This window comes from Oncorhynchus clarkii, chromosome 4 (genome assembly GCF_045791955.1).
Source record: "Oncorhynchus clarkii lewisi isolate Uvic-CL-2024 chromosome 4, UVic_Ocla_1.0, whole genome shotgun sequence".
Lineage (NCBI taxonomy): Eukaryota > Metazoa > Chordata > Actinopteri > Salmoniformes > Salmonidae > Oncorhynchus > Oncorhynchus clarkii.
This window is the reverse complement of record NC_092150.1, coordinates 9,835,170-9,861,186: the sequence shown is the minus strand read 5'-3', so window position 1 is coordinate 9,861,186 and position 26,017 is coordinate 9,835,170. Positions and strand designations below refer to the sequence as shown.

Here is a 26,017-nt window from a genome sequence, read left to right as displayed (position 1 = left end):
TGTCTCTATTAACATTGAAAACAGTTCTCTCTCTAACCCCTCCCTCCCTCTAACCCCTCCCTCCCTCTAACCCCTCCCTCCCTCTAACCCAGCCCCTCTTGCAGAACCAGGAAACTCGCTTCTGTGGAAATGAAACTTTGTCGTCTGTCTGTGTGAGAGTGAACAACCGTCCAAATGGCTCAGCAGGGAGTTCTGCTGGACCAGGACCAGTTCTGTTGTTCTGTCTGTCTGGATCTACTGAAGGAGCCGGTGGCTATTCCCTGTGGACACAGTTACTGTAGGAGCTGTATTGAGGGCTGCTGGGATCAGGATGTTCTGAAAGGGGTCTATAGCTGTCCTCAGTGCAGACAGACCTTCACTCCAAGGCCTAATCTGAGAAAAAATAACATGTTGGCTGAGGTGGTGGAGAAACTGAAGAAGACAGGACTCCAGGCTGCTCCCCCTCCTGCTCTGTGCTATGCTGGACCTGTAGATGTGGCGTGTGATTTCTGCACTGGAACCAGAAAGCAGAAAGCCCTCATGTCCTGTCTGGTGTGTCTGGCCTCTTACTGCGAGACTCACCTCCAATCTCACTATGAATCTCCTGCTTTCAAGAAGCACAAGCTGGTCAAAGCCACCGCACAACTACAGGAAAAGATCTGCTCTCATCATGACAAACTGCTGGAGGGTTACTGTCGTACCGATCAGCAGTGTATCTGTTATCAGTGTTTGATGGATGAACATAAAGGCCATAATACAGTGTCAGCTGCAGCAGAGAGGACTGAGAAACAGGTAAGACCAGAACAACTTGTTGGTGATTTTCTGATAAACAAAGAATTAAAGATACAGTATGAACTAAGACTGTTTGAATATGAGATCATTCAAATGAAAGTGATCCTCAGCAGAACAAATATGAACACAAACCTTGAGATTCACCATTTTCACCAAAAGTTTCACCATTTTCTAAAGTCAAACACTATTATCATTCTGAATGCCCTTTTATGAGTCAAACGTTCAGTCTCAACCCCTTGATACCTGTAGGCCTACCATAACAACTATAATAATTCACAGAGCAACATAATATCATATTGTAAAGGGACCATCAATATTTTAGACCTTCCTCTCTATGGACCCTATGTCACATGACTATACTAGTTGGAAGGGTTTTACTATTGATCTACTGGACAAATAAAGTTTAATAGCTCATTGAAGAGTGATTCTCCACAGAGGAAGCTGGGGATGAGTCAGCAGAAGGTCCAGCAGAGATTCCAGGAGAGAGAGAAGGAGCTGAAGGAGCTCCAACAGGCTGTGGAGTCTTTCAAGGTGAGTATTGTTGACCAGAGGGGAGACACCATTTCACTTCTCTCCTCCAGACAGAGAGAGGGAGAGGGACCCCTATCCAATATCACTGACCCCACTGTTGGTAACAGGCTGCTTGGACCCCTTTCAGACAATAGACTGCTTAATGTAACTGACAGGATATGAACCCAGGTCTACTGCAGGAGAAACCAACATATTGATCGTTACACCAAGAGGAAATTCCCTATTAGGCCAACACTGAATTTGAAGTCGCAGGCGCGCCTACCTCATCGGCCATGAGTAACCATGACCGACTTATGTCCCCTATACATTAACATGGAGCTCTCTCTCTCTCTCAATTGAATTGAATTCACAGGGCTTCATTGGCATGGAAAATATATGTTTACATTGCCAAAGCAAGTGAAATAGATAATAAACAAAAATGAATAAAAAAACAGAAATTAACAGTAAACATTACACTCTCAAAAGTTTCAAAAGAATAGAGACATTTCAAATGTTATAATTCAAGTGCAAACAGAGTGAGCCGGTCACCAGACTGAGTTCTGGAGGTGAAATGGATGTGAATGAGGGAGAGTTAAGTGAGGTAGAAGGTGTGGTGAAGAGCTCAGAACCAGAGCCTGACATCAATGGACATGATAAAGAAGAATCTGGTGCAGTAGGAGTTACATTGTTGGAGAATGTGGATCCATACCTTTTGGCAGATCCATGTGTGGTTTCAGGGTGGTTGGGAAAGGAGTTGGGGTCAGTTGAATCAGTGAAGGTAACCTGTAGTGGACTTGTCACATTGGTTTATGTTTCTTCTGACCAGGGCGCTCCGTGTCACACAACTTTGGGTCAAGATCTGTTTCTTGTTTTACTCTCAGGAACAGGGCACCATTGAAAGGAGTTTCAGGTACAAAGTTTATGGTCATGTTGCAGGAGTTTGTAGGAGGGAGATTCCAAGATGTGGGAAGTGTGCAGGAGGGAATGGGATAGAGGATTGTGTAGTTTGGTGGATAAAGTTGTGTCAATATTGCTGGGGATCTGAAGTGTCCGATGAGAGAGAGGCAGTTTGAGGTGGCTACAGTCAGAGTAGTGCAGAAGGTGTCGTATGCTGAGGCAGTGAAGAAAGTAGAGGAGGATGGGTCAAGGGTGAGGCATCCTGAGAGGATCCCTGTGAGTAGTAGATCTGTGCCAGCACAGAGGGAGAGGCCAACGAGTGATATATGCTTCAGTAAGGTTGGCTTCATAGCGTTCATAGCAATGGTTATCAACTGTACCACAGAAATGGAACGTAAATCACAGAAAATAGATGTTGTGGTGGCAGCTGCAGACAAGTATTTGGTCATACGAGATTTGACTTCAGAAGATTTACAGGGTGTGTTGAATGGTGGTGTCCCGTCCTCCCAGGCCGTTGTCATGGTGCAGGAGCAGATAGAGTCAAAGTAGTGGAATGGGTTAGTGGGTTTTTAATGAGTGTAGGGTTAGTTGGAAGGGTGTTTTTCTATTTAAAAAATATGAAATGTTCCTTTTCCCATTTTGTATCACAAAGTTAAATATATTTATATTATATTCCAGTTGGGGGCGGTAATGCAACATACTGGATGCCAACTGCCGTTAAACTCCAAAGAAGGAGAAACATTATATTTTGTCTATTTACAATGTTGTAACGATGTCTCTCTCTCTCATTCCATCACTTTCATGGTAGTTGGTTGTGTGGGTCTCTGGGTATGAATGGGGTGCTGACAGACAATCGTTGATGGATATTTATAGAGCTCTGATCAGGACAACAGTTGATTACTGGTGTATAGTTTATGGAACAGTGGCACAGACTTGGCTTCAGCAGCTGGACAGAATCCAGTATATAGCTTTAAGGATATGTATTGGTGCATTTAAATCAACATCTGTATGTGTCTGACTAGTGGAGGCAGGTGAGATGCCTTTGGATATACGACGTAATAAATTGTCATTAGCTTATTGGGTTGAAAGGCTGTGTGGTTGAGCATCCCACTGCTACTGTTCTAGATGACTGTTGGGAATATACTAGTCGACAAGGCAGTGGTTTGGTTGGACAGTTGTAGGGATGACTGTTATTATGGAGAATTGAGAGAAAGGGTAGTAGTGAGATTCTGTTGGGTCCCAGCACATTCAGGTGTGGAAGGGAATGAAATTGTACACCAGTTAGCTAAAAGAGCTATGAAACAAGATATACTTGCTATTAATGTTCCACTGGGTAGAGGTGAGGCCAAATGTGAGATCAGAGCCATTTTGATAGATGTGTGGCAGAAGATGGGGCTCTGAGCACAAGGGACGGCATTTATATGCCCTCCAAAGAAAGGTTGGTGGACCAAGATTCAAAGGTTAGATTAGGAAGTTAGAGGTGATGTTTACTCAATTGTGTTTAGGAAATGAACCATTCAACTGGTAATTCATCTGGTTGGCAGCATGTGGATGGTTTGTGTCTGGAGGGTATTGTCAATGAAACGGTGGAGCATGTGTTGTTATATTGTTGTAAGTATGTTGAAGAGAGGGAAATATTGAAGTGTAGGGTCATTGAGGTTGGACCGGGTTGGGGGGGTTGGAAGGGATTTTGGGGATGGAGAAGTTAGAAGTTAGTAGGGCTCTTTTATTATTTTGTCAGAAGTACTGAGGTAGGTAGGAGGATTTAAAAATGTTGTAAACCGTGATTGAACACACTCCAGCACAGTAGGTGGCGCCATGCACATTTTAATGTTGGTTTGTGGACCGTTATTATTTCATAGAAGAAGAAGTTGGTCTGTGGGGGTTTTGTGGTTCATGAGGAGGGTTACTCTTCTTTTTCTTTGTTTCTTGCGTGTTTTCCAAATTAATTTGATCATGGTGGAGTTTAATTTTTTTTGATTTCCACTGTTTATCAGTTAGAGTTGAGGGGAGAGTAGGGTAGTTTGTTTGGGCGGCGTGATGGCTTCAACTGAGTGGAGAAGAAACGCTGTCGCTTCAGGTCCGTTCTGGATAATGTTGTGGAGGAATTTCAGATCAAGGTCGGCGAACAGGTGGGAACAGAACATGTACACTCTGTATCCAGAAAGAACAAGGAGGTGGTTGTGGTAATGAAAAGGTGAGTCTTGTTGCCCGGCTAGTTACCAGTGTGATTTTTGTGAGGGGTGTGTTGATGCCGATTTCGACAAGAGTAGTGGTGTCTGGGGGGATGGTAGGGGACGCCATGTGTGACTGACGTGTTCTCCGTTTGCTCCCGTGGTATTCTTAAAGTTTATGTGAATTCTGCAGCAGAACCGTATTTATTTTCAAATATTAATTTGGTGATCCCTTTCTGTAAAAACCAAGACTACTTTGCTTCCGAATGTCAGCATGTCGACCAAACATAAGGCCAAGAGCATGACTTTGAGAAAACCCGGCCTACAAGACCCGCTCTCATCACCGCCCTCTCCTGAGTCTGAGGGCCCGGGGACGCACACTTTACCCGGGGGCGCGGCTTGGCCTGGCGGTGCTGAAATGAACATTCTCGAGGCCATCAAACTACTACGCTCTGAGAGAGTTGAAATGAAAACACAGGTGGTTGCTACGATTGAGGCCAGAATACAGGAGGTTTCTGATACTTTAAAAGCAGATTTAACCATCTTGCGGAACGAGACTGTTCCGGCAATTACATTACTCAAAACAACAACTGCGTCACACACTACAACGATTACAGCACTGGAGGCCTCCGCTACTAATGTCTCCGATTTAACTACATCCCTGGAGACTGAAGTTAAACGCCTAGCTGCGGATTTGAAAAAGGTGAGGGAGAGCTGTGTGAGTTTAGAGGGATTCTCTCGCTGTAATAATCTGAAACTTGTATCAGTCCCAGAGTCCGCGGAAATGCATCGCGCCACGGATTTCGTTTCAGGGCTGCTGAAGGATGTTCTTGCCTTAGATGAAAAGCCCCTGATTGATCGAGCCCACCGGTCGCTGCGCCCAAAGCCCCAGGATGGGGAGAGGCCCTGTGACATAATTCTTCGAGTGCACTTTTTTCATGAGAAGATGGAGATCCTCCGAAGAGCCCGCAATACCACTCTGAGCTTTCAAGGACAGAGCTTTTCCATTTACCAGGACTACTCCCCCACTGTTTCCAGGCAGCGCGCAGCTTTCGGACAGGCCAAACGAGTACTTCGAGACCATCCAAGTGTGAAGTATGGACTGCGATTCCCGGCCCGTTTATGGATATCTCATGAGAGTAAAGACCACACATTTGAATCTCCGGATGAGGCTATGGCTCACATTCAACGTCACATCAAGAAGTCTTGAATATGCTCACAGTGTGGATTGTAAGTACCCCACTTGTGGTACAATTATGTTTAGATATAACAGGCTAGTCTTGTATAGTTGGTGAAACTATTCAGGCTTATTTGATGTGATCTAATGTTTTGATCATCTAGTGTGCGTGCCTTATCTCGCTCACCTATTTAGTTTGTTTACACATTGTCCCAGTGACTCAAAATAGTTTTGGTTATTTGTTTACTGCATCCGTTTGCATTGACCCAGTAAACAGTAAATGTCTCCCGAGGCTACACGGTTTCTGGGGCCTCACTTTAATTTTTAAAGTTTTGAGCGTAATTTATGCCCAGCAAACGTTCAACGTTGCGCACACGTAGTTTTTTGGTATTGGTTGTAAGCTGTCTCAGCTTCAACTAGACTACTATTATAATTACTATTATTTTTGATTGTCTATGATTTCCTTACTTCAAATTAGATTTTTGGCTGAGAGCCTTTATACATTTTATTTCTTTTCTCTCTCAATGCCTGTTATAAGACGAGGAATACAATTATATACATCTACAAGTGATGCTTTTGTCATTCCGTTTGCACAAAGGATTCGCCTTCTTTTTTTTTTTTTAAATACATACAAATCTTTCTTTTTGCTGCTTGATCCACTAACAAAACGCGACTTTAAAGAGCGGGACTGTGGGTTTAGGTTTAAGACCGCACTCTCACAGACATACTGTGCGAAGAGAACATGTTCTATTTAGGCTTGTACCTCATTTGGGGAGGTATTGTCTGGGATGGGGGGAGGGGGTGGGGGTGGGGGGCAGGTTGAATTGTTCAGTTCTAATGTTGTCATTCTGTCTTTTTAGTTTTTTTTTCTGTTTTTTTTTCTGTACTTTTTCCAAACATTTACCACCGTACATTATTACTCTGAGACAAGTTATTCTGGGGGTTTTGGGCGCTCATTGCTTTTCCATTCTATGCTCTGATGACAGGGTTGAATAACGGGAATGCCCAGAGGGGCCGAAATAATACGATCAAGTACATTTCTTGGAATACCAAAGGGGTTAACAACCCGGTGAAGCGTAAGAGGGTGTTGACACACTTAAAGGGTTTGAATGCAAATATTGCATTTCTACAAGAGACTCACTTGAGGACTGGTGAGCATTTTAGGATGCGTAAGGACTGGGTTGGTCAAGTGTTCCACTCAAACTTTCATAGTAAATCAAGAGGTGCTGCTATTCTGGTTGATAAAGCTACTCCCTTTGTAGCTTCTGAGGTTATTGCTGATCCTAAGGGACGATACGTCATAGTAACTGGTGAACTGTTTTCTACCCCTCTTGTTTTGGCTAGTGTTTATGCTCCCAATTGGGATGACACAAGTTTCATTTCTTCCTTTCTGTCTGCTATTCCCAATTTAGATTCTCATTTGTTGATTTTAGGGGGGGATTTCAACTGTAAAATGTCCCCAGTTCTGGACAAGTCCTCACAAACAAATACAGGCCCATCTAAATGTGCCCTACTTATTCAATCCTTTCTTCAGAAATATGCTATGTTTGAGGCCTGGCGTTTCCTACATCCTACAGATAGACAGTATTCCTTTTATTCTCATGTTCATCAAACATACTCCCGGATTGATTACTTCTTTTTGGACAAAAAACTTCTGCCTAACCTTCGGCAGTGTACTTACGAGAGTATTGTTATCTCTGACCATTCACCATTAGTGCTTGAACTAGAGTTTCCCCAGCGACCTCCTAGGTGTTATCAATGGCGTCTCAACCCCATTTTACTCTCAGATAAGGAGTTTGTCAATTTCATTTCTTCTGAAATTGCCTTATTCCTAGAAACTAATTCAACACCAGGTATGTCCTGCTCTACCATATGGGAGTCTCTCAAAGCATACCTACGTGGCCAAATTATTTCTTATACAGCCAACCAAAACAGAGTTCGCTCCCAGCGACTTCGGGACTTGAGCGAGTCCATAGCCACATTGGATGAGAAGTATGCTACGGATCCTTCCTCTGATCTGCATAAAGAGCGCCAACTACTCCAATCTGAATTTGATAAGCTTTCTACCAGGCAAGCTGAACAGTTACTCTTGCGAGCTCGATACAAAGTCTATGAACAAGGCGACAAGGCCAGTAAACTCCTTGCACATCAGATCCGTAAATCTGAGGCCTCACGGCTAATCCCACAAATAAGGACCCCGTCTGGTGCCACCACAGTTGTACATAAAGAGATCAATGATCAATTTAAACAATTTTACTCTGCACTATACACCTCTGAATCCCCTCAAGACCCTTTGCTGATTGACTCCTTCTTTAATGACTTGAATATGCCTTCAATTGATACAGACTCCCATGACTGTCTAGATGAAGAATTTACGCTTGAGGAGATTGCAACAGCAGTGTCCGCAATGAAAAGTGGTAAATCACCGGGTCCGGACGGTTTTCCAACCGAATTTTACAGGACGTTTTCTGGTCTGCTTTGCCCATTCTTGTCCCGACTATTTGCAGAGTGCCTCAATACTTCAAAGCTGCCGCCTAGTCTTTACCAGGCTTCAATTTCATTACTACTAAAGAAAAACAAAGACCCCCTGGATTGTGGATCCTATCGCCCAATCTCGCTTTTAAACTGTGATTACAAAATCCTAGCTAAGCTTTTAGCCATCCGTATGGAAGGCTCGCTACACCAAGTAATACACTCTGACCAGACTGGCTTTGTGAGAAATAGGCATTTATTTTTCAATATTAGGCGCCTTATGAATATACTGTACTCCCCAGCGTCGGGGGACCCGGAGGTGGTGGTCTCACTTGATGCCGAAAAAGCGTTTGACCGCGTTGAGTGGGATTACCTAACAGCTGCCCTTTATAGATTTGGCTTTGGCCCCAAATTCATTGCGTGGATAAAGATTCTTTATTTTTCCCCCATGGCTTCGGTACGGACTAATAACTTGTCCTCTGACTATTTTCCCTTGCACCGCGGATCCAGACAGGGTTGCCCACTCTCCCCCTTGTTGTTTGCTTTGGCAATCGAGCCTCTCGCCATTGCACTACGCTCTGATGATGCCATTCAAGGCATAATCAGGGCGGGCTGGGAACAGAAAGTCTCGCTATATGCTGACGACCTCCTTTTGTTTATCTCCAATCCCGATACCTCATTGCCACGTGCCCTATCTGTTCTTAAAAAGTTTGGATCAATCTCAGGGTACAAGCTGAATCTAGGCAAGATTGAGCTTTTTCCGGTAAACAAGGCTGCTTTAAAGTGCTCTTTCACAAGTTCTCAGTTTAGGATTGTCCAGGATCAATTCACTTACTTGGGAGTAAAAGTGACAAGGAAATATTCAAATTTGTTTCAGGAGAACTTTGTTGCTCTAGCAGACAGATTGTTTCAATCTTTTACTTTTTGGAATTCGCTACCCCTTTCTCTTATCGGAAGGATTAATGTCATTAAAATGAATGTGTTGCCCAAATTTTTATATTTATTTCAATGTTTACCCATTTTTATTCCAAAATCTTTTTTTATTTCACTGGATCAAACATTCATGCATTTTATTTGGGATGGCAAGGTACCACGGATTGGTAGAAAACATCTACAGAAGCCTAGGTCATTGGGGGGTTTAGCTCTACCAAATTTTCAGACATACTACTGGGCTGCAAATTTTAGAGCCGTTCTGTACTGGCTGCAGACTGATCCTACTGGCCCTAGACCACTCTGGGTCCAGATGGAGTCTGAATCGTGTAAACCTGCAGCACTTTCCTCTGTGCTGTGCTCGTCTCTCCCAGTGTCCCTAGGCAAAAGGTGTGCCAACCCAATTGTAAAGCAGTCTCTTAAAATTTGGAATCAGTTCCGTTTAGCCTTTAGCCTCCGAGGCTTTTCTCTATCAGGCCCAATCAATCAGAACATTTTATTTCCTCCATCTTTGAATGATGGGGCTTTTGGCATTTGGCACTCACTAGGCCTTTCCTCGCTAGCCCAATTATTCTTTGATGGTACATTTGCCTCTTTTTCTCAGCTGCAGGAAAAGTTCAATCTCCCCCAATCCCACTTTTTCCGCTATCTCCAGACTAGAAACTTTGTCAGGGTTAACACACCTGGATTTCCCAATAGGCCTGCGAATACAGCTATAGAGAGCATCTTGGAGCTGAACAAGCTTCCTAGGGGCGCAATTTCAGATGTATATGCAATCATTCATGACTTACAGAACCCTTCTTTGGTGCCTTTAAAGACTCGATGGGAAAAGGATTTGGGGGAGGAACTTGGGGAAGACGTCTGGGAATCTGTACTGCACAGGGTGCACTCGTCCTCTTTTAGCACTAGACACAGCCTCATTCAATTCAAGGTGGTTCACCGTATCCACTGGTCGGGGGCCAAACTTGGAGGAATATTCTCTGATTTTGATCCTACCTGTGTCAGATGTAAGGTGGAACCAGCCACACTGTTGCATATGTTTTGGGGCTGTCATAAACTGTCAGGTTTCTGGGAATTAATATTTAAATGTTTCTCTGATATATATGACACTGTTATAGAGCTGTCTCCCCTTACAGCCCTTTTTGGAGTACTGCCCATGGGTACCCCCCTATCAAGAATCCAGTCGGACACTTGCTTATACAACTCTTTTAGCTAGACGGCTAATACTACAGAACTGGAAGATGGCAGCTCCCCCATCTTATAAATATTGGGTGAGGGATGTGTTGTGCTCTCTGAAACTAGAAAAAATTAAATTAAATTCACGTGGGAACCCCAAACTGTTTGATGAGGCTTGGGCTCCATTCCGGTCTTACTTTAAACAGTCCATCCTCTGATGGCATTCCAATTAATACTAAAATAAGTCTGTGACTTAAGGGTTGGAGTTTCTCTCTGTGTTTTTTGCTGGGGGGGGGGGCATTAAGATCCATGTGCTTATTGATTGTGGTCCGCAGATGCCTTGTTCATCTTGCCCAGGCAGCGACTGAAGTGTGAGCTTGTTTTTCCCAGTTATTTTTACATTTTGTTCACGCCTACATGAATAATCATTTTTTATTTTAAAGCATTGTAAACTTTTTTTTTGTCCAGTGGATGGTCGATCTGTGGCCATGACTCTCTGTGAGTGGTTGCATTTCTCCACCCTTATCCCTTGAACAATGGTGAGATGTTTGCCCTGTCCCTGTACTATAGATTGCCCCTTTAACCTCTGTAGCCTTCTGCCTGGTGTGTTTAACTTGTCTAAAGTATGGTATCTTTAAAGCTATTTTTTTCTTTGTATTTTTCTTTGTATTTTTTATTTTATTTTAATTAATTTTTCTAGTTGAGTATATTATTTATATTGCTTTGTTTTGTCTGTGTGTGTGTGTGTATGTTCAAAACTTAATAAACAGAGTTAAAAAAAAAAAAGAGTAGTGGTGTCTAATCTGCCTCCGTTTATTACGAACAAACAGATCCGTAAAGAGTTGGTTCGTTTTGCTAAATGTGCAAGTGGCCCTTCAGACGACCCTCCAGACGAGCTTCAATGCCATACAACTCTCCTTCCCTGGCCTCCAATTGCTCTTAAATACAAGTAAAACCAAATGCATGATCTTCAACCGATCGCTGCCTGCACCTGCCCGCCCGTCCAACATCACTACTCTGGACGGTTCTGTCTTAGAATATGTGGACAACTACAAATACCTAGGTGTCTGGTTAGACTCTCCTTCCAGACTCACATCAAACATCTTGGCCAGGTCGCAGTTGTAAATGAGAACTTGTTCTCAACTAGCCTACCTGGTTAAATAAAGGTGAATTTAAAAAAAGTTACATCTAGAATTGGCTTCCTATTTCGCAACAAAGCCTCCTTCACTCATGCTGCCAAACATACCCTTGTAAAACTGACCATCCTACCAATCCTTGACTTCGGTGACGTCATTTACAAAATAGCCTCCAATACCCTACTCAATAAATTGGATGCAGTCTATCACAGTGCCATTTGTTTTGTCACCAAAGCCCCATATACTACCCACCACTGCGACTTGTACGCTCTCGTTGGCTGGCCCTCACTTCATACCCGTCGCCAAACCCACTGGCTCCAGGTCATCTACAAGACCCTGCTAGGTAAAGTCCCCCCTTATCTCACCTCGCTGGTCACAATAGCAGCACCCGCTCCAGCAGGTATATCTCTCTGGTCACCCCCAAAACCAATTCTTACTTTGGCCGCTTTGCCTTCCAGTTCTCTGCTGCCAATGACTGGAACGAACTGCAAAAATCTCTGAAACTGGAAACACTTATCCCCCTCACTAGCTTTAAGCACCAGCTGTCTGAGCAGCTCACAGATTACTGCACCTGTACATAGCCCATCTATAATTTAGCCCAACTCCCCCTACTGTATTTATTTATTTATTTATTTTGCTCCTTTGCACCCCCATTATCTATATCTCTACTTTGCACATTCTTCCACTGCAAATCTACCATTCCAGTGTTTATTTTTTATTTTTTTACTTGCTATACTGTATTTACTTTGCCACCATGGCCTTTTTTTGCCTTTACCTCCCTTATCTCACCTCATTTGCTCACATTGTATATAGACTCATTTTTCTAATGTATTATTGACTGTATGTTTGTTTTACTCCATATGTAACTCTGTGTTGTTGTTCGTGTCGAACTGCTTTGCTTTATCTTGGCCAGGTCGCAATTGTGAGAACTTGTTCTCAACTTGCCTACCTGGTTAAATAAAGGTGAAATATATACATATATTTTTAAAGGTCATATTTCACCCTACCAGCTCCTATTAGTTGTATTGAAAAAACAGGCCTTATTTTAGGTGATGTTTCACCCTGCCAGCTCCTATTGGTTGTATTGAAGAAACAGGCCTTATTTTAGGACATTTCACCCTGCCAGCTCCTATTAGTTGTATTGAACACTGTGACACCAACTCACCTGCTGAAAGTTCTATTCCCAGTCCATTGTTCTGTGTCACAATGTCAGCTTCACTACTGTTATCAATGAGACCAGCCCGCGTTAACCTTGTAGGTTTACCTCAGGTAACTTATTATTAACTAGGTAACAGCTACTTGGTGAGGAAGCTCACTTTTTTTGCCTGGGTAAACGTTGTTGTCATGTACAGTGTTAGCAATGGTTGGTGCATACTGGCCACAGGGAGGAGCAAGAGAGCTATAAACCCATACAGTTTTTCTCTTTAAATACCCTAAACCTAACAATCAATAAAATGTATTTATAAAGTCCTTTTTACATCAGCAGATATCACAAAGTGCTGTACAGAAACTCTAACCCTACATATAACTTATTTTATCCTGAACCCTAATTCTAGGGTAGGGTAGCATAGAACTATTTTACTAATAATATTATGTTAGTAAATACCATTATAGTACTAAATAGCATTTATTGTTATTTTTTAAATAAAACCTATGTACAGTACTTAGTATTTAATAGTTTATTTTATTTCATTTATTATTATTTATTATTCAGAGGAGTCTGTCTGAATAATGAAAAGTTAAGAAGTTATTGCCACGCTTTATTTTTTTTTAATGTAACCTTTATTTAACTAGGCAAGTCAGTTAAGAACAAATTCTTATTTCCAACAACGGCCTACTGGGGAACAGTGGGTTAACTGCCTTGTTCTGTGGCAGAATGACAGATTTTTACCTTGTCAGCTCGGGGATTTGACCCAGCAACCTTTTGGTTACTAGTCCAACGCTCTAACCACAGCTACCTGCTGCCCTTTTCCAGAGGACTAGTTAACGTTTGCAGGTGAGTCATTTAGCAGACATTCTTATACAGAGCCGCTGGGGTTAAGTGACTAAATCTGCCTAAAAAAAGGCGATTTACAGATTTTTCACCTAGTCGGCAGTGGGATAGGAACCATCCACCTTTCGGTTATTGCCCAACGCTTTTAACCGCTAGATTACAAACAACTAAATGTTAAACACAAAAGGTCAAATGGTAGTAGATAAATGGTAGCTGGTTAAATAAAAGACTGCTGTTATGACCTTCAGACTGCCATTGTTTTGTGGAAATAGGGACATGTCTGTTTACTTCTACAAGTATCTCTAATAGATGTATTTATTTTAATGGTTTGAAGTTCTACATCATTTTAATCAGGATAACCTATTATTTCTAATGATCTAAGTTTGGGCAGCGTACAATGTTGTTACCAATTGATAATAGTTAATAGGTAAAAATAAAATACTCCTGAAACTCTGAGGTCGTCCCATTGTTTCCTAAAGGGGAAATATAGATATGTCTGTTTATTTCACAAAATATCTCACAATGTGTATATTTAGATGTTTTCATGTCAGACACCATTTTAATCAGGATAATCTCCTCTTTCTAATGACATGAGGTTGGGCAGCGTCCTCTGCTGTTATCGATCACAAGACCAGAAATAGTCAGAAGTTGGCATTTCTTTCCTACTTCCTGGTAATGCAGACATAAACACACTTGGCATCAACAAGGTGCGGATGTTTACTTCCTACACCAGTTGTTATTTTTCAGTTTCGTCCTAAGAACAGGTTTTAGTTGTAAAATAAAAAGGTAGACGTTCTTTGCTTCCACTTATGGAAAATGGAATCCTAAGCATCATAGCATCATCAACAGAAGAGGCTCTGAAGGTTTGTTTCAATTGATTTGCTATGGCCTCGCTAGTGTTCCAGCTCAGACAATGTTCTTTGGACGTTTTGACTGGTTCTCTTGTCCAGCCTACTAGGACTCAGGGGACAGAGGCTGGGTCTAGCTCTGCTACGGGGCAGGATACTGGAGGGGGTACCAGGAGGGAGGAGAGTAGAGCAAGACCAAGTGGTGGTGTGCAGGCCGTGGAGAAAGCTGTGGTGAGGAGGGTTGCAGTTGGGTACATGAGCAGAGGCAGGTTGCTGTTGTAACAGAGATTCCAGTGGGTAAAGGCTTGGTTGGCTCATCACAGAAAATATTTCCTGTCATGGGGGGGGGCACAGATCAGGGAGGAAGTGCAGGGGAGCAGACTGGGGAGGAGGATGTTATTGTGCCAATGGAGGAGGTGAGTCTGCGGATGAAGAGGCCTTGTTTTCAGACGTCTCATTGGATCCAGAGCTGACAGCCAGTCAGGCGAAGGGCCCAGTATATATCTGGGCTCTAAGGGGTGGGTTAGGAAGAACTGGGAAGGAGTGTCACAAGTGATGGTGTCGAGGCTGAAGAAGTGGAGGTGGCTCCTCTCCCAAGTATCATACAGAGGGAGAGTTCTGATCATCAACAACTTGGCAGCATCCTCCCTTTGCCAGAAACGGTCCACTCTCAACCCCCCGGTGGTCTGCTTGCGGACCTACAGAGTAAGTTAGTGAATTCTTTTCTGGTCGGGGCGTCACTGGCTGAGGGTATCGGTGCTGTACCTACCTGTCCAGGAGGCGGGGGACCTGGTGGACCTGGAGAACAGGGTGGCAGAGATCTGACTCAAAGTGGTGCAGAGGCTACTGTACCTACTGTCTCTCTCTGTCTCTCTCTCTCTGTCTCACTCAACAGAGTTCTGCACAGGCAGCAGTGGAGGACTGTGATCAGATCTTCACTGAGCTGATCCGCTCCATTGAGAGAAGGAGCTCTGAGGTGAAGGAGCTGATCAGAGCCCAAGAGAAGGCTCAAGTGAGTCAAGCTGAAGGACTCCTGGAGCAACTGAAGCAGGAGATAGCTGAGCTGAGGAAGAGAAGCACTGAGCTGGAGCAGCTCTCACACACAGAGGATCACATCCATTTCCTCCAGGTAACTAAACTGCCTTGTTACATGTGATATGAAATTTACTTCATGTGAAACTATTCATCTCAATCATTATATTGTCCTGTCTCTCTCTCTCCCTGACCACCTGTCTGTCTGTCTGTCTCCCTGACCACCTGTCTGTCCGTCCGTCCGTCCGTCCGTCCGTCCGTCCGTCCGCACCGTCCGCCCCTCTGCACCGTCCGTCCGCCCCTCTGCACCGTCCCCCCTCTCTCTGCACCGTCCCCCCTCTCTCTCTCCAGAGTTATCAGTCTCTCTCCAGTATCAGTGCATCTTCAGACTTATCCAGGATCTTTGTCCATCCTCTTCAGTACTTTGGAGATGTGAGTAAGACTGTGTCTGAACTGAGAGAGAAACAAGAATACTTCCTTAAAGGAGAATGGACCAAGATCTCCACTACAGGTGTGTTGAAAATAATAAGAACATCAACTTTAGACCATTGAAAGTTCCCTACTAGTCATATACATGTGGAATATGGTATGATGATAACATTCCCTCTCTCTGTCAATGTGTCTGTAGTGAATATAGTGGATGTTGTACTGCCTCCAGAGCCCAAGACCAGAGAACAGTTATTACAATGTGAGTCTCTTTATTGTGAAGTAACTAACAGTCTCTTTTTACTGACACTCCTAACAATCCCTCTAGAAATATATAGCAATAGTAGATCTAATCAATGACTCCTCATATTTCTCTGATTTGATCTCTGCTCTGCTCTAATCAAAGACAGGGTAGATACAGTATCTGACTTAACTTATTGTTCTAACTCCCCTCATTGGTCTCTGCTCTGCTCTTCTCCCAGATTCCTGTCAGCTCACACTGGACCCAAACACAGCAAACACACAACTCTCTCTGTCTAAAGGGAACAGAAAGGTGACATGCACAAGTCGAGTCCAACCATATTTCTATCATCCAGACAGATTTTCCAACTACGAGCAGGTTCTGTGTAGAGAGGGTCTGTCTGGACGCTGTTACTGGGAGGTGGAGTGGGGAGGATGTTGATATAGCAGTCTCATATAAAAACATCAGCAGAACAGGGACAAGGATAGGTAATGATGGTGCATTTGGATACAATAACAAGTCCTGGAGTTTACAGTGGTTGTTACTGTTTCAGACACAATAATGTTGTGACTAAAGTATCAGGCCCTCAGTCCTCCAGAGTAGGAGTGTACCTGGATCACAAGGCAGGTACTCTGTCCTTCTACAGTGTCTCTGACACAATGACCCTCCTCCACAGAGTCCAGACCACATTCACTCAGCCCCTCTATCCTGGGTTTTGGCTCAATGGTACTGCTGAGCTGGTTAAACTGTAGTAAGGTCCACATAGACTACACCAGCATGACTAAATCAAATCAAATAAAATAAAATAAAATGTATTTATATAGCCCTTCGTACATCAGCTGATATCACAAAGTGCTGTACAGAAACCCAGCCTAAAACCCCAAACAGCAAGCAATGCAGGTGTAGAAGCACGGTGGCTAGGAAAAACTCCCTAGAAAGGCCAAAACATAGGAAGAAACCTAGAGAGGAACCAGGTTATGTGGGGTGGCCAGTCCTCCTCTGGCTGTGCCGGGTGGAGATTATAACAGAACATGGCCAAGATGTTCAAATGTTCATAAATGACCAGCATGGTCAAATAATAGTAATCACAGGCAGAACAGTTGAAACTGGAGCAGCAGCACGGCCAGGTGGACTGGGGACAGCAAGGAGTCACCATGTCAGGTAGTCCCGAGGCACGGTCCCAGGGCTCAGGTCGTCCGAGAGAGAGAAAGAAAGAGAGAATTAGAGAGAGCATACTTAAATTCACACAGGACACCGGATAGGACAGTAGAAGTACTCCAGATATAACAAACGGACCCTAGCCCCCCGACACATAAACTATTGCAGCATAAATACTGGAGGCTGAGACAGGAGGGGTCAGGAGACATTGTGGCTCCATCCGAGGACACCCCCGGACAGGGCCAAACAGGAAGGATATAACCGCACCCACTTTGCCAAAGCACAACCCCCACACCACTAGAGGGATATCTTCAACCACCAACTTACCATCCTGAAACAAGGCCGAGTATAGCCCACGGCACAACCCAAGGGGGGGCGCCAACCCAGACAGGAAGATCACAATCAGTGACTCAACCCTCTCAAGTGACGCACCCCTCCTAGGGACAGTATGAAAGAGCCCTAGTAAGCCAGTGACTCAGCCCCTGTAATAGGGTTAGAGGCAGAAAATCCCAGTGGAAAGAGGGGAACCGGCCAGGCAGAGACAGCAAGGGCGGTTCGTTGCTCCAGAGCCTTTCCGTTCACCTTCACACTCCTGGGCCAGACTATACTCAATCATATGACCCACTGAAGAGATGAGTCTTCAGTAAAGACCTAAAGGTTGAGACCGAGTTTGCGTCTCTCACATGGGTAGGCACACCATTCCATAAAAATTGAGCTCTATAGGAGAAAGCCCTGCCTCCAGCTGTTTGATTTGAAATTCTAGGGACAATTAGGAGGCCTGCGTCTTGTGAACGTAGCGTACGTGTAGGTATGTACGGCAGGACCAAATCAGAGAGATAGGTAGGAGCAAGCCCATGTAATGCTTGGTAGGTTAGCAGTAAAACCTTGAAATCAGCCCTTGCTTTGACAGGAAGCCAGTGTAGGGAGGCTAGTACTGGAGTAATATGATACATTTTGTGGTTCTAGTCAGGATTCTAGCAGCCGTATTTAGCACTAACTGAAGTTTATTTAGTGCTTTATCCGGGTAGCCGGAAAATAGAGCATTGCAGTAGTCTAACCTAGAAGTGACAAAAGCATGGATTAATTTTTCTGCATCATTTTTGGACAGAAAGTTTCTGATTTTTGCAATGTTACGTAGATGGAAAAAAGCGGTCCTTGAAACAGTCTTGATATGTTCTTCCAAAGAGAGATCAGGGTCCAGAGTAACACCGAGGTCCTTCACAGTTTTATTTGAGACGACTGTACAACCATTAAGATTAATTGTCAGATTCAACAGAAGATCTCTTTGTTTCTTGGGACCTAGAACAAGCATCTCTGTTTTGTCTGAGTTTAAAAGTAGAAAGTTTGTAGCCATCCACTTCCTTATGTCTGAAACACATGCTTCTAGCGAGGGCAATTTTGGGGCTTCACCATGTTTCATTGAAATGTACAGCTGTGTGTCATCCGCATAGCAGTGAAAGTTAACATTATGTTTTCGAATGACATCCCCAAGAGGTAAAATATATGGTGAAAACAATAGTGGTCCTAAAACGGAACCTTGAGGAACACCGAGATTTACAGTTTATTTGTCAGAGGACAAACCATTCACAGAGACAAACTGATATCTTTCCGACAGATAAGATCTTAACCAGGCCAGAACTTGTCCCTGTAGACCAATTTGGGTTTCCAATCTCTCCAAAAGAATGTGGTGATCGATGGTATCAAAAGCAGCACTAAGGTCTATGAGCACGAGGACATATGCAGAGCCTCGGTCTGATGCCATTAAAAGGTAATTTACCACCTTCACAAGTGCAGTCTCAGTGCTATGATGGGGTCTAAAACCAGACTAAAGCATTTTGTATACATTGTTTGTCTTCAGGAAGGCAGTGAGTTGCTGCGCAACAGCCTTTTCTAACATTTTTGAGAGGAATGGAAGATTCGATATAGGCCGATAGTTTTTTGTATTTTCTGGGTCAAGGTTTGGCTTTTTCAAGAGAGGCTTTATTACTGCCACTTTTAGTGAGTTTGGTACACATCCGGTGGATAGAGAGACGTTTATTATGTTCAACATAGGAGGGCCAAGCACAGGAAGCAGCTCTTTCAGTAGTTTAGTTGGAATAGGGTCCAGTATGCAGCTTGAAGGTTAAGAGGCAATGATTATTTTCATCATTGTGTCAAGAGATATAGTACTAAAACACTTGAGCGCCTCTCTTGATCCTAGGTCCTGGCAGCGTTGTGCAGACTCAGGACAACTGAGCTTTGAATGAATACGCAGATTTAATAAAGAGGAGTCCGTAATTTGCTTTCTAATAATCATGATATTTTCCTCAAAGAAGTTCATGAATTTATCACTGCTGAAGTGAAAGCCATCCTCTCTTGGGGAATGCTGCTTTTTAGTTAGATTTGCGACAGTATCAAAAAGGAATTTCGGATTGTTCTTATTTTCCTCAATTAAGTTGGAAAAATAGGATGATCGAGCAGCAATAAGGGCTCTTCGATACTGCACAGTACTGTCTGTCCAAGCTAGTCGGAAGACTTCCGTCCCAATTTTCTTGGAGCTTGCTTCAGAGCTCGGGTATTTTCTGTGTACCAGGGAGCTAGTTTATTATGAGAAATATTTTTAATTTTTAGGGGTGCAACTGCATCTAGGGTATTGCGCAAGGTTAAATTGAGTTCCTCAGTTAGGTGGTTAACTGATTTTTGTCCTCTGGCGTCCTTGGGTAGACAGAGGGAATCTGGAAGGACATCAAGGAATCTTTGTGTTGTCTGTGAATTTATAGCACGACTTTTGATGTTCCTTGGTTGGGGTCTGAGCAGATTATTTGTTGCAATTGCAAACGTAATAAAATGGTGGTCCGATAGTCCAGGATTATGAGGAAAAACATTAAGAACCACAACATTTATTCCATGTCACAAAACTAGGTCCAGAGTATGACTGTGACAGTGAGTGGGTCCAGAGACATGTTAGACAAAACCCACTGAGTCGATGATGGCTCCGAAAGCCTTTTGGAGTGGGTCTGTGGACTTTTCCATGTGAATATTAAAGTCACCAAAGATCAGAATATTATCTGCTATGACTACAAGGAATATAGGAATTCAGGGAAATCCTTGAGGAATGCTGTATATGGCCAAGGAGGTCTGTAAACAGTAGCTATAAAAAGTGATTGAGTAGGCTGCATAGATTTCATGACTAGAAGCTCAAAAGACGAAAACGTCATTTTTTTTTTTGTAAATTGAAATTTGCTATCGTAAATGTTAGCAACACCTCAGCCTTTGCGGGATGCACGGGGGATATGGTCACTAGTGTAGCCAGGAGGTGAGGCCTCATTTGACACAGTAAATTCATCAGGCTTAAGCCATGTTTCAGTCAGGCAAATCACATCAAGATTATGATCAGTGATTAGTTCATTGACTATAATTGCCTTTGAAGTAAGGGATCTAACATTAAGTAGCCCTATTTTGAGATGTGAGGTATCATGATCTCTTTCAATAATGACAGGAATGGAGGAGGTCTTTATCCTAGTGAGATTGCTAAGGCGAACACCGACATGTTTAGTTTTGCCCAACCTAGGTCGAGGCACAGACACGGTCTCAATGTGGATAGCTGAGCTGACTACACTGACTGTGCTAGTGGCAGACTCCACTATGCTGGCAGGCTGGCTAACTGCACCCTATTTCATTGTGGAGCTAGAGGAGTTAGAGCCCTGTATCTATAGCTGAGCTGGTTAAACTGTAGTAGGGTCCACATAGATACTAGTCATACTGGTGTAGTCTATAGCTGAGCTGGTTAAACTGTAGTAGGATCCACATAGATACTAGTCATGCTGGTGTAGTCTATAGCTGAGCTGGTTAAACTGTAGTATGGTCCACATAGATACTAGTCATACTGGTGTAGTCTATAGCTGAGCTGGTTAAACTGTAGTAGGGTCCACATAGATACTAGTCATACTGGTGTAGTCTATAGCTGAGCTGGTTAAACTGTAGTAGGGTCCACATAGATACTAGTCATGCTGGTGTAGTCTATAGCTGAGCTGGTTAAACTGTAGTAGGGTCCACATAGATACTAGTCATGTTGGTGTAGTCTATAGCTGACCTGGTTAAACTGTAGTAGGATCCACATAGATACTAGTCATGCTGGTGGTGATGGTCCCCAGATATAACGGTCTGTTTTTCTGTACAATAATTTGTCTGACTGTATAATTGAATTAAAATGTAATGTACCTTTTATTATCAAATACAATGTTTTAATCTTGACATTTCCATGAATCGTGATGTGTGTTGTTGATGTATATTGGTTGTCATTCAGAACCATTGATATGTTTTCTCAATTGGTTCTCTGTCTCTTTGTAATTCTCCTCAGTGGCATTGAACAGGTAGTATCACTAAGTAACTAACTAAACTATATGGGATAGGTACCATCACTTACTAACTAACTAAACTATATGGGACAGGTACTATCACTTACTAACTAACTAAACTATATGGGACAGGTACTATCACTTACTAACTAACTAAACTATATGGGACAGGTACTATCACTTACTAACTAACTAAACTATATGGGACAGGTACTATCACTTACTAACTAACTAAACTATATGGGACAGGTACTATCACTTACTAACTAACTAAACTATATGGGACAGGTACTATCACTTACTAACTAACTAAACTATATGGAACGGACACAGATTAATCCTAGTCCTGGACTAAAAAGTATGTTCAATGTAGATGTCCTGGAAACCTGCCCTAAATGTGTAATATTTCATCCTCCCAAACTGCTCAGTCAAGCAACATGGTGCTATTGAGTCCAGCAGGTGGTGCTATTGACCAAACAATATAACCAGCAGATATCTTGACTTGCCACTCACTATATCAGTAATGTTCAGAATAGTACTTTAATATCATTGGAGATTGATGGTCTTTTTAATCCACTATCCAAAGTCAGGAACAGATGAAGTTAGGTCTGCTGCTGTTCAGTGATTAAATATGACTTATGGTGATGGGAAATAAAAAATACAACACTAAACTTCATCTAGTAATAGTTTTCCTTTGTTATTTATTCCAAGGTGTCTTTAACTTGTAGATGGATTGTGTGGCGGTGAGCTAGTGGTGTGGCTGATAGAATGAAAAGGGAGGATGGGAGGGGAAATGGGCAGATATATCAGACAGATGAGGGAGAGAAAGATTTTCATTCAGGAGTTAGTGTCTCTGTTCCAAATAGCTCCCTATTCCCTGCGTAGTGCACTAGGCTTTATTAGACCTGATCTAAAGTAGTGTTCTAGATGTTAGATTGTTTCTCCCTGTCATTACAACAAGACAATATGGTCATGACTTTAGTGGTTTCCTCCTCTTTGTTTTTATTGTTAGTTTGTTATGTGTGTTGTCAGGTTGTTCCTCTGTGTTCCTAATTGAAAATCCATTAACAATGAATCACAAAGTAATCATATTCCAGTTGTGTTTAGACAACTTCATGTCTGACATCCCCCAGTTCAGTTCAGACCCATTGAACTGGATCACATTCTAAATGGTGACTTGTATTGATAGTCCATACTGGACCTAACTTTGGTTAACCAGACTGGAGGGGTTCTAATCACATATTCCCTCATCTCCACAACTTTACCTGATGTTCTCTCTTTCGCTCTCTTTCTATCTCTTTCTCTCGCTCTCTTTCTCTCTCTCTCTCTCTCTATAGAAAACAGACACCCTCAATATGGTTTCATTCCTGTAGTTATCAGGACACATGGGGTGTGTCCCAATGATCTCTCCTTTCTAAATGTGAACTTGTCCACTCCCCTGATAGAGGGATGTGAAAGAGGAGAGAGGTAATGGTTGTACTCCCCCATGGAGTGATGATAGAGGGATGTGAAAGAGGAGAGAGGTAATGGTTGTACTCCCCCATGGAGTGATGATAGAGGGATGTGAAAGAGGAGAGAGGTAATGGTTGTACTCCCCCATGGAGTGATGATAGAGGGATGTGAAAGAGGAGAGAGGTAATGGTTGTACTCCCCCATGGAGTGATGATAGAGGGATGTGAGAGAGGAGAGAGGTAATGGTTGTACTCCCCCATGGAATGATGATAGAGGGATGTGAAAGAGGAGAGAGGTAATGGTTGGACTCCCCCATGGAGCGATGATAGAGGGATGTGAAAGAGAGGTAATGGTTGTACTGGACTTATTTTATTCCCTCATTAATGACATTCTTTTTCTACATAATTTCATAAGACAAAATAGTTAATGTTAGATAATGCTCACTTCCATAACAGTCATTGAAGTGTTGGATGAGACAGGACCCTGGCTTCACCGGGGATATTTGTTGGACAGATCACAACAGGTGAAGAGGGCCTCACCACTGAGAGGAAAACATCACTGGTCCACCTCTGCATCAGGTCAGCTATGTTGATCAGTACTGTCGGAACTGTAGGAACTGTAGGAACTCCACTGACCTGGTACCATCTATGGAGTTGTCATTTTAATATCAGTTTAACCCCATTACTGCTATAACACACATACACCATGTTAATAGAATGAAATGGATCCAGGTTCCATTTATTCTACAACAGATTTACTGCCTGTGGAACACTTCTCCAAAGTAGTCTGAAATCAAGATGACTGCAGGTCTGAATCCCAAACTAATGGGGGGAAATGGCTCCATCTAATGAGATGGTATTTAGAGGTATGAACCTTTGCTATTGGGGTGAAAGATCCCCTTAACATACAGTATCAGTCAAAAGTTTGGACACACCTACTCATTCAAGGGTTTTTCTTTATTTTTACTATTTTCTACATTGTAGAATAATAGTGAAGACATCAAAACTATGAAATAACACATGGAATCACATAGTAACCAAAAACGTGTTAAACAAATCAAGTGGAGGCCAGGTCATCTGATGCATCACTCCATCACTCTCCTTCATGGTCAAATAGCCCTTACACAGCCTGGAGGTGTGTTGGGTCATTGTCCCGTTGAAAAACAAATGATCCCACAAATGATCCCACTAAGCGCAATCCAGATGGGATGGCGAATCACTGCAGAATGCTGTGGTAGCTATGCTGGTTAAGTGTGCCTTGAATTCTAAATAAATTACTGACAGTGTCACCAGCAGAGCACCAACACATCTCCTCCTCCATGCTTCACAGTGAGAACCACACATGCAGAGATCATTTGTTCACCTACCCTGCGTCTCACAAAGACACGGCTGTTGGAACCAGAAATATTACATTTGGACTCATCAGAACAAAGGACAGATTTCCACAGGTCTAATGTCCATCGCTTGTGTTTCTTGGCCCAAGCAATTTTCTTATTATTATTGGTGTCCTTTAGTTGTGGTTTCTTTGCAGTAATTGATAGTCATTTGCATTTCACTTGATAGGAGATGGTGTGATGGTGTGGGGGTGATTTGCTGGTGACACTGTCGGTGATATTTCGAATTCAAGGCACACTTAACCAGTATGGCTACCAGAGCATTCTGCAGCGATACACCATCCTATCTGGTTTGGGCTTAGTGGGACTATCATTTTTTTCTCATCTGATTGTCTGATTGTCTGTCAGGTGTGTCCCAACTTTTGACTGGTCCTGTAGTTTCTGTAGTGCAGAAAGTATGATGCCGTCCTAGTTCTGCTCTATGTCCTGCTCCAAGGAAAGACTCATCTCTGGACACTCTCACATACCCTGTTACCTGCTGCACTGCTCCCCACCTGCTCTGGTCTGTCTCTCCTAGTCTGGTACAGGTTCCCCCCCCCCGCCTGTCCTGGTCTGTCTCTCCCAGTCTGGTACAGATGCCCTCGACACTCTCTCTCTCCCTCTACATCGCTGACTTGTTAAATTATCTGCTGTTGGAATATTTGATTAGTAATATTTGTTATGTTTGTATTATTATTTAGGAAATTTTTTTATATGAATTCATAGCTCATTTAATGAGAGTTTGAGTTGAGTTTGTGTTGGCTACATGTCTTAGATTGCTTAGTGCTGTGTTTCTCTCAGGTCAAACGATGAGGCAATAAGTAACATGTTGCTGTTGTTCATGTTGCTGTTGTTCAAGCACGTGGGAGAAACCACACGCTTGCTCTGTGAGTGAGGAAATATATGACTGTTTCTCCCTCGAGTTTTGGGAGAAACCACACGCTTGCTCTGTGAATGAGGAAATATATGACTGTTTCTCCCTCGAGTTTTGGGAACCTTAACCTTGGCTCCTCTTTAAATATTGTTGTATCTTGTTGTTATAGATCATATGCTACTGCTGGCTCATCTTTAGGTATTGTTGTATCTTGTTGTTATAGATCATATGCTACTGCTGGCTCATCTTTAGGTATTGTTGTATCTTGTTGTTATAGACCATCTGCTACTGTTGGCTCATCTTTAGGTATTGTTGTATCTTGTTGTTATAGATCATATGCTACTGCTGGCTCCTCTTTAAATATTGTTGTATCTTGTTGTTATAGATCATATGCTACTGCTGGCTCATCTTTAGGTATTGTTGTATCTTGTTGTTATAGATCATATGCTACTGTTGGCTCATCTTTAGGTATTGTTGTATCTTGTTGTTATAGATCATATGCTACTGTTGGCTCATCTTTAGATATTGTTGTATCTTGTTGTTATAGATCATATGCTACTGCTGGCTCATCTTTAGGTATTGTTGTATCTTGTTGTTATAGATCATATGCTACTGTTGGCTCATCTTTAGATATTGTTGTATCTTGTTGTTATAGATCATATGCTACTGTTGGCTCCTCTTTAAATATTGTTGTATCTTGTTGTTATAGATCATATGCTACTGTTGGCTCATCTTTAGATATTGTTGTATCTTGTTGTTATAGATCATATGCTACTGTTGGCTCATCTTTAGGTATTGTTGTATCTTGTTGTTATAGATCATATGCTACTGTTGGCTCATCTTTAGATATTGTTGTATCTTGTTGTTATAGATCATATGCTACTGCTGGCTCATCTTTAGGTATTGTTGTATCTTGTTGTTATAGATCATATGCTACTGCTGGCTCCTCTTTAAATATTGTTGTATCTTGTTGTTATAGATCATATGCTACTGCTGGCTCATCTTTAGGTATTGTTGTATCTTGTTGTTATAGACCATCTG

At 42.6% G+C, this 26,017-nt stretch overlaps 1 protein-coding gene and 1 pseudogene across 1 annotated transcript; one reads left to right on the top strand and one right to left on the bottom strand.

Moving 5' to 3' along the window:
- Positions 1–26,017, bottom strand: part of LOC139407489 (E3 ubiquitin-protein ligase TRIM47-like) — a 56,841-nt pseudogene that overhangs the window by 13,962 nt on the left and 16,862 nt on the right.
- Positions 150–16,313, top strand: LOC139406396 (tripartite motif-containing protein 16-like). The gene is made up of 6 exons (XM_071148941.1): positions 150–771; positions 1,207–1,302; positions 14,980–15,213; positions 15,468–15,627; positions 15,745–15,804; positions 16,025–16,313. Exons 1-6 carry the CDS (start codon positions 175–177, stop codon positions 16,222–16,224), a joined length of 1,347 nt encoding a protein of 448 aa, XP_071005042.1. The 5' UTR covers positions 150–174; the 3' UTR covers positions 16,225–16,313.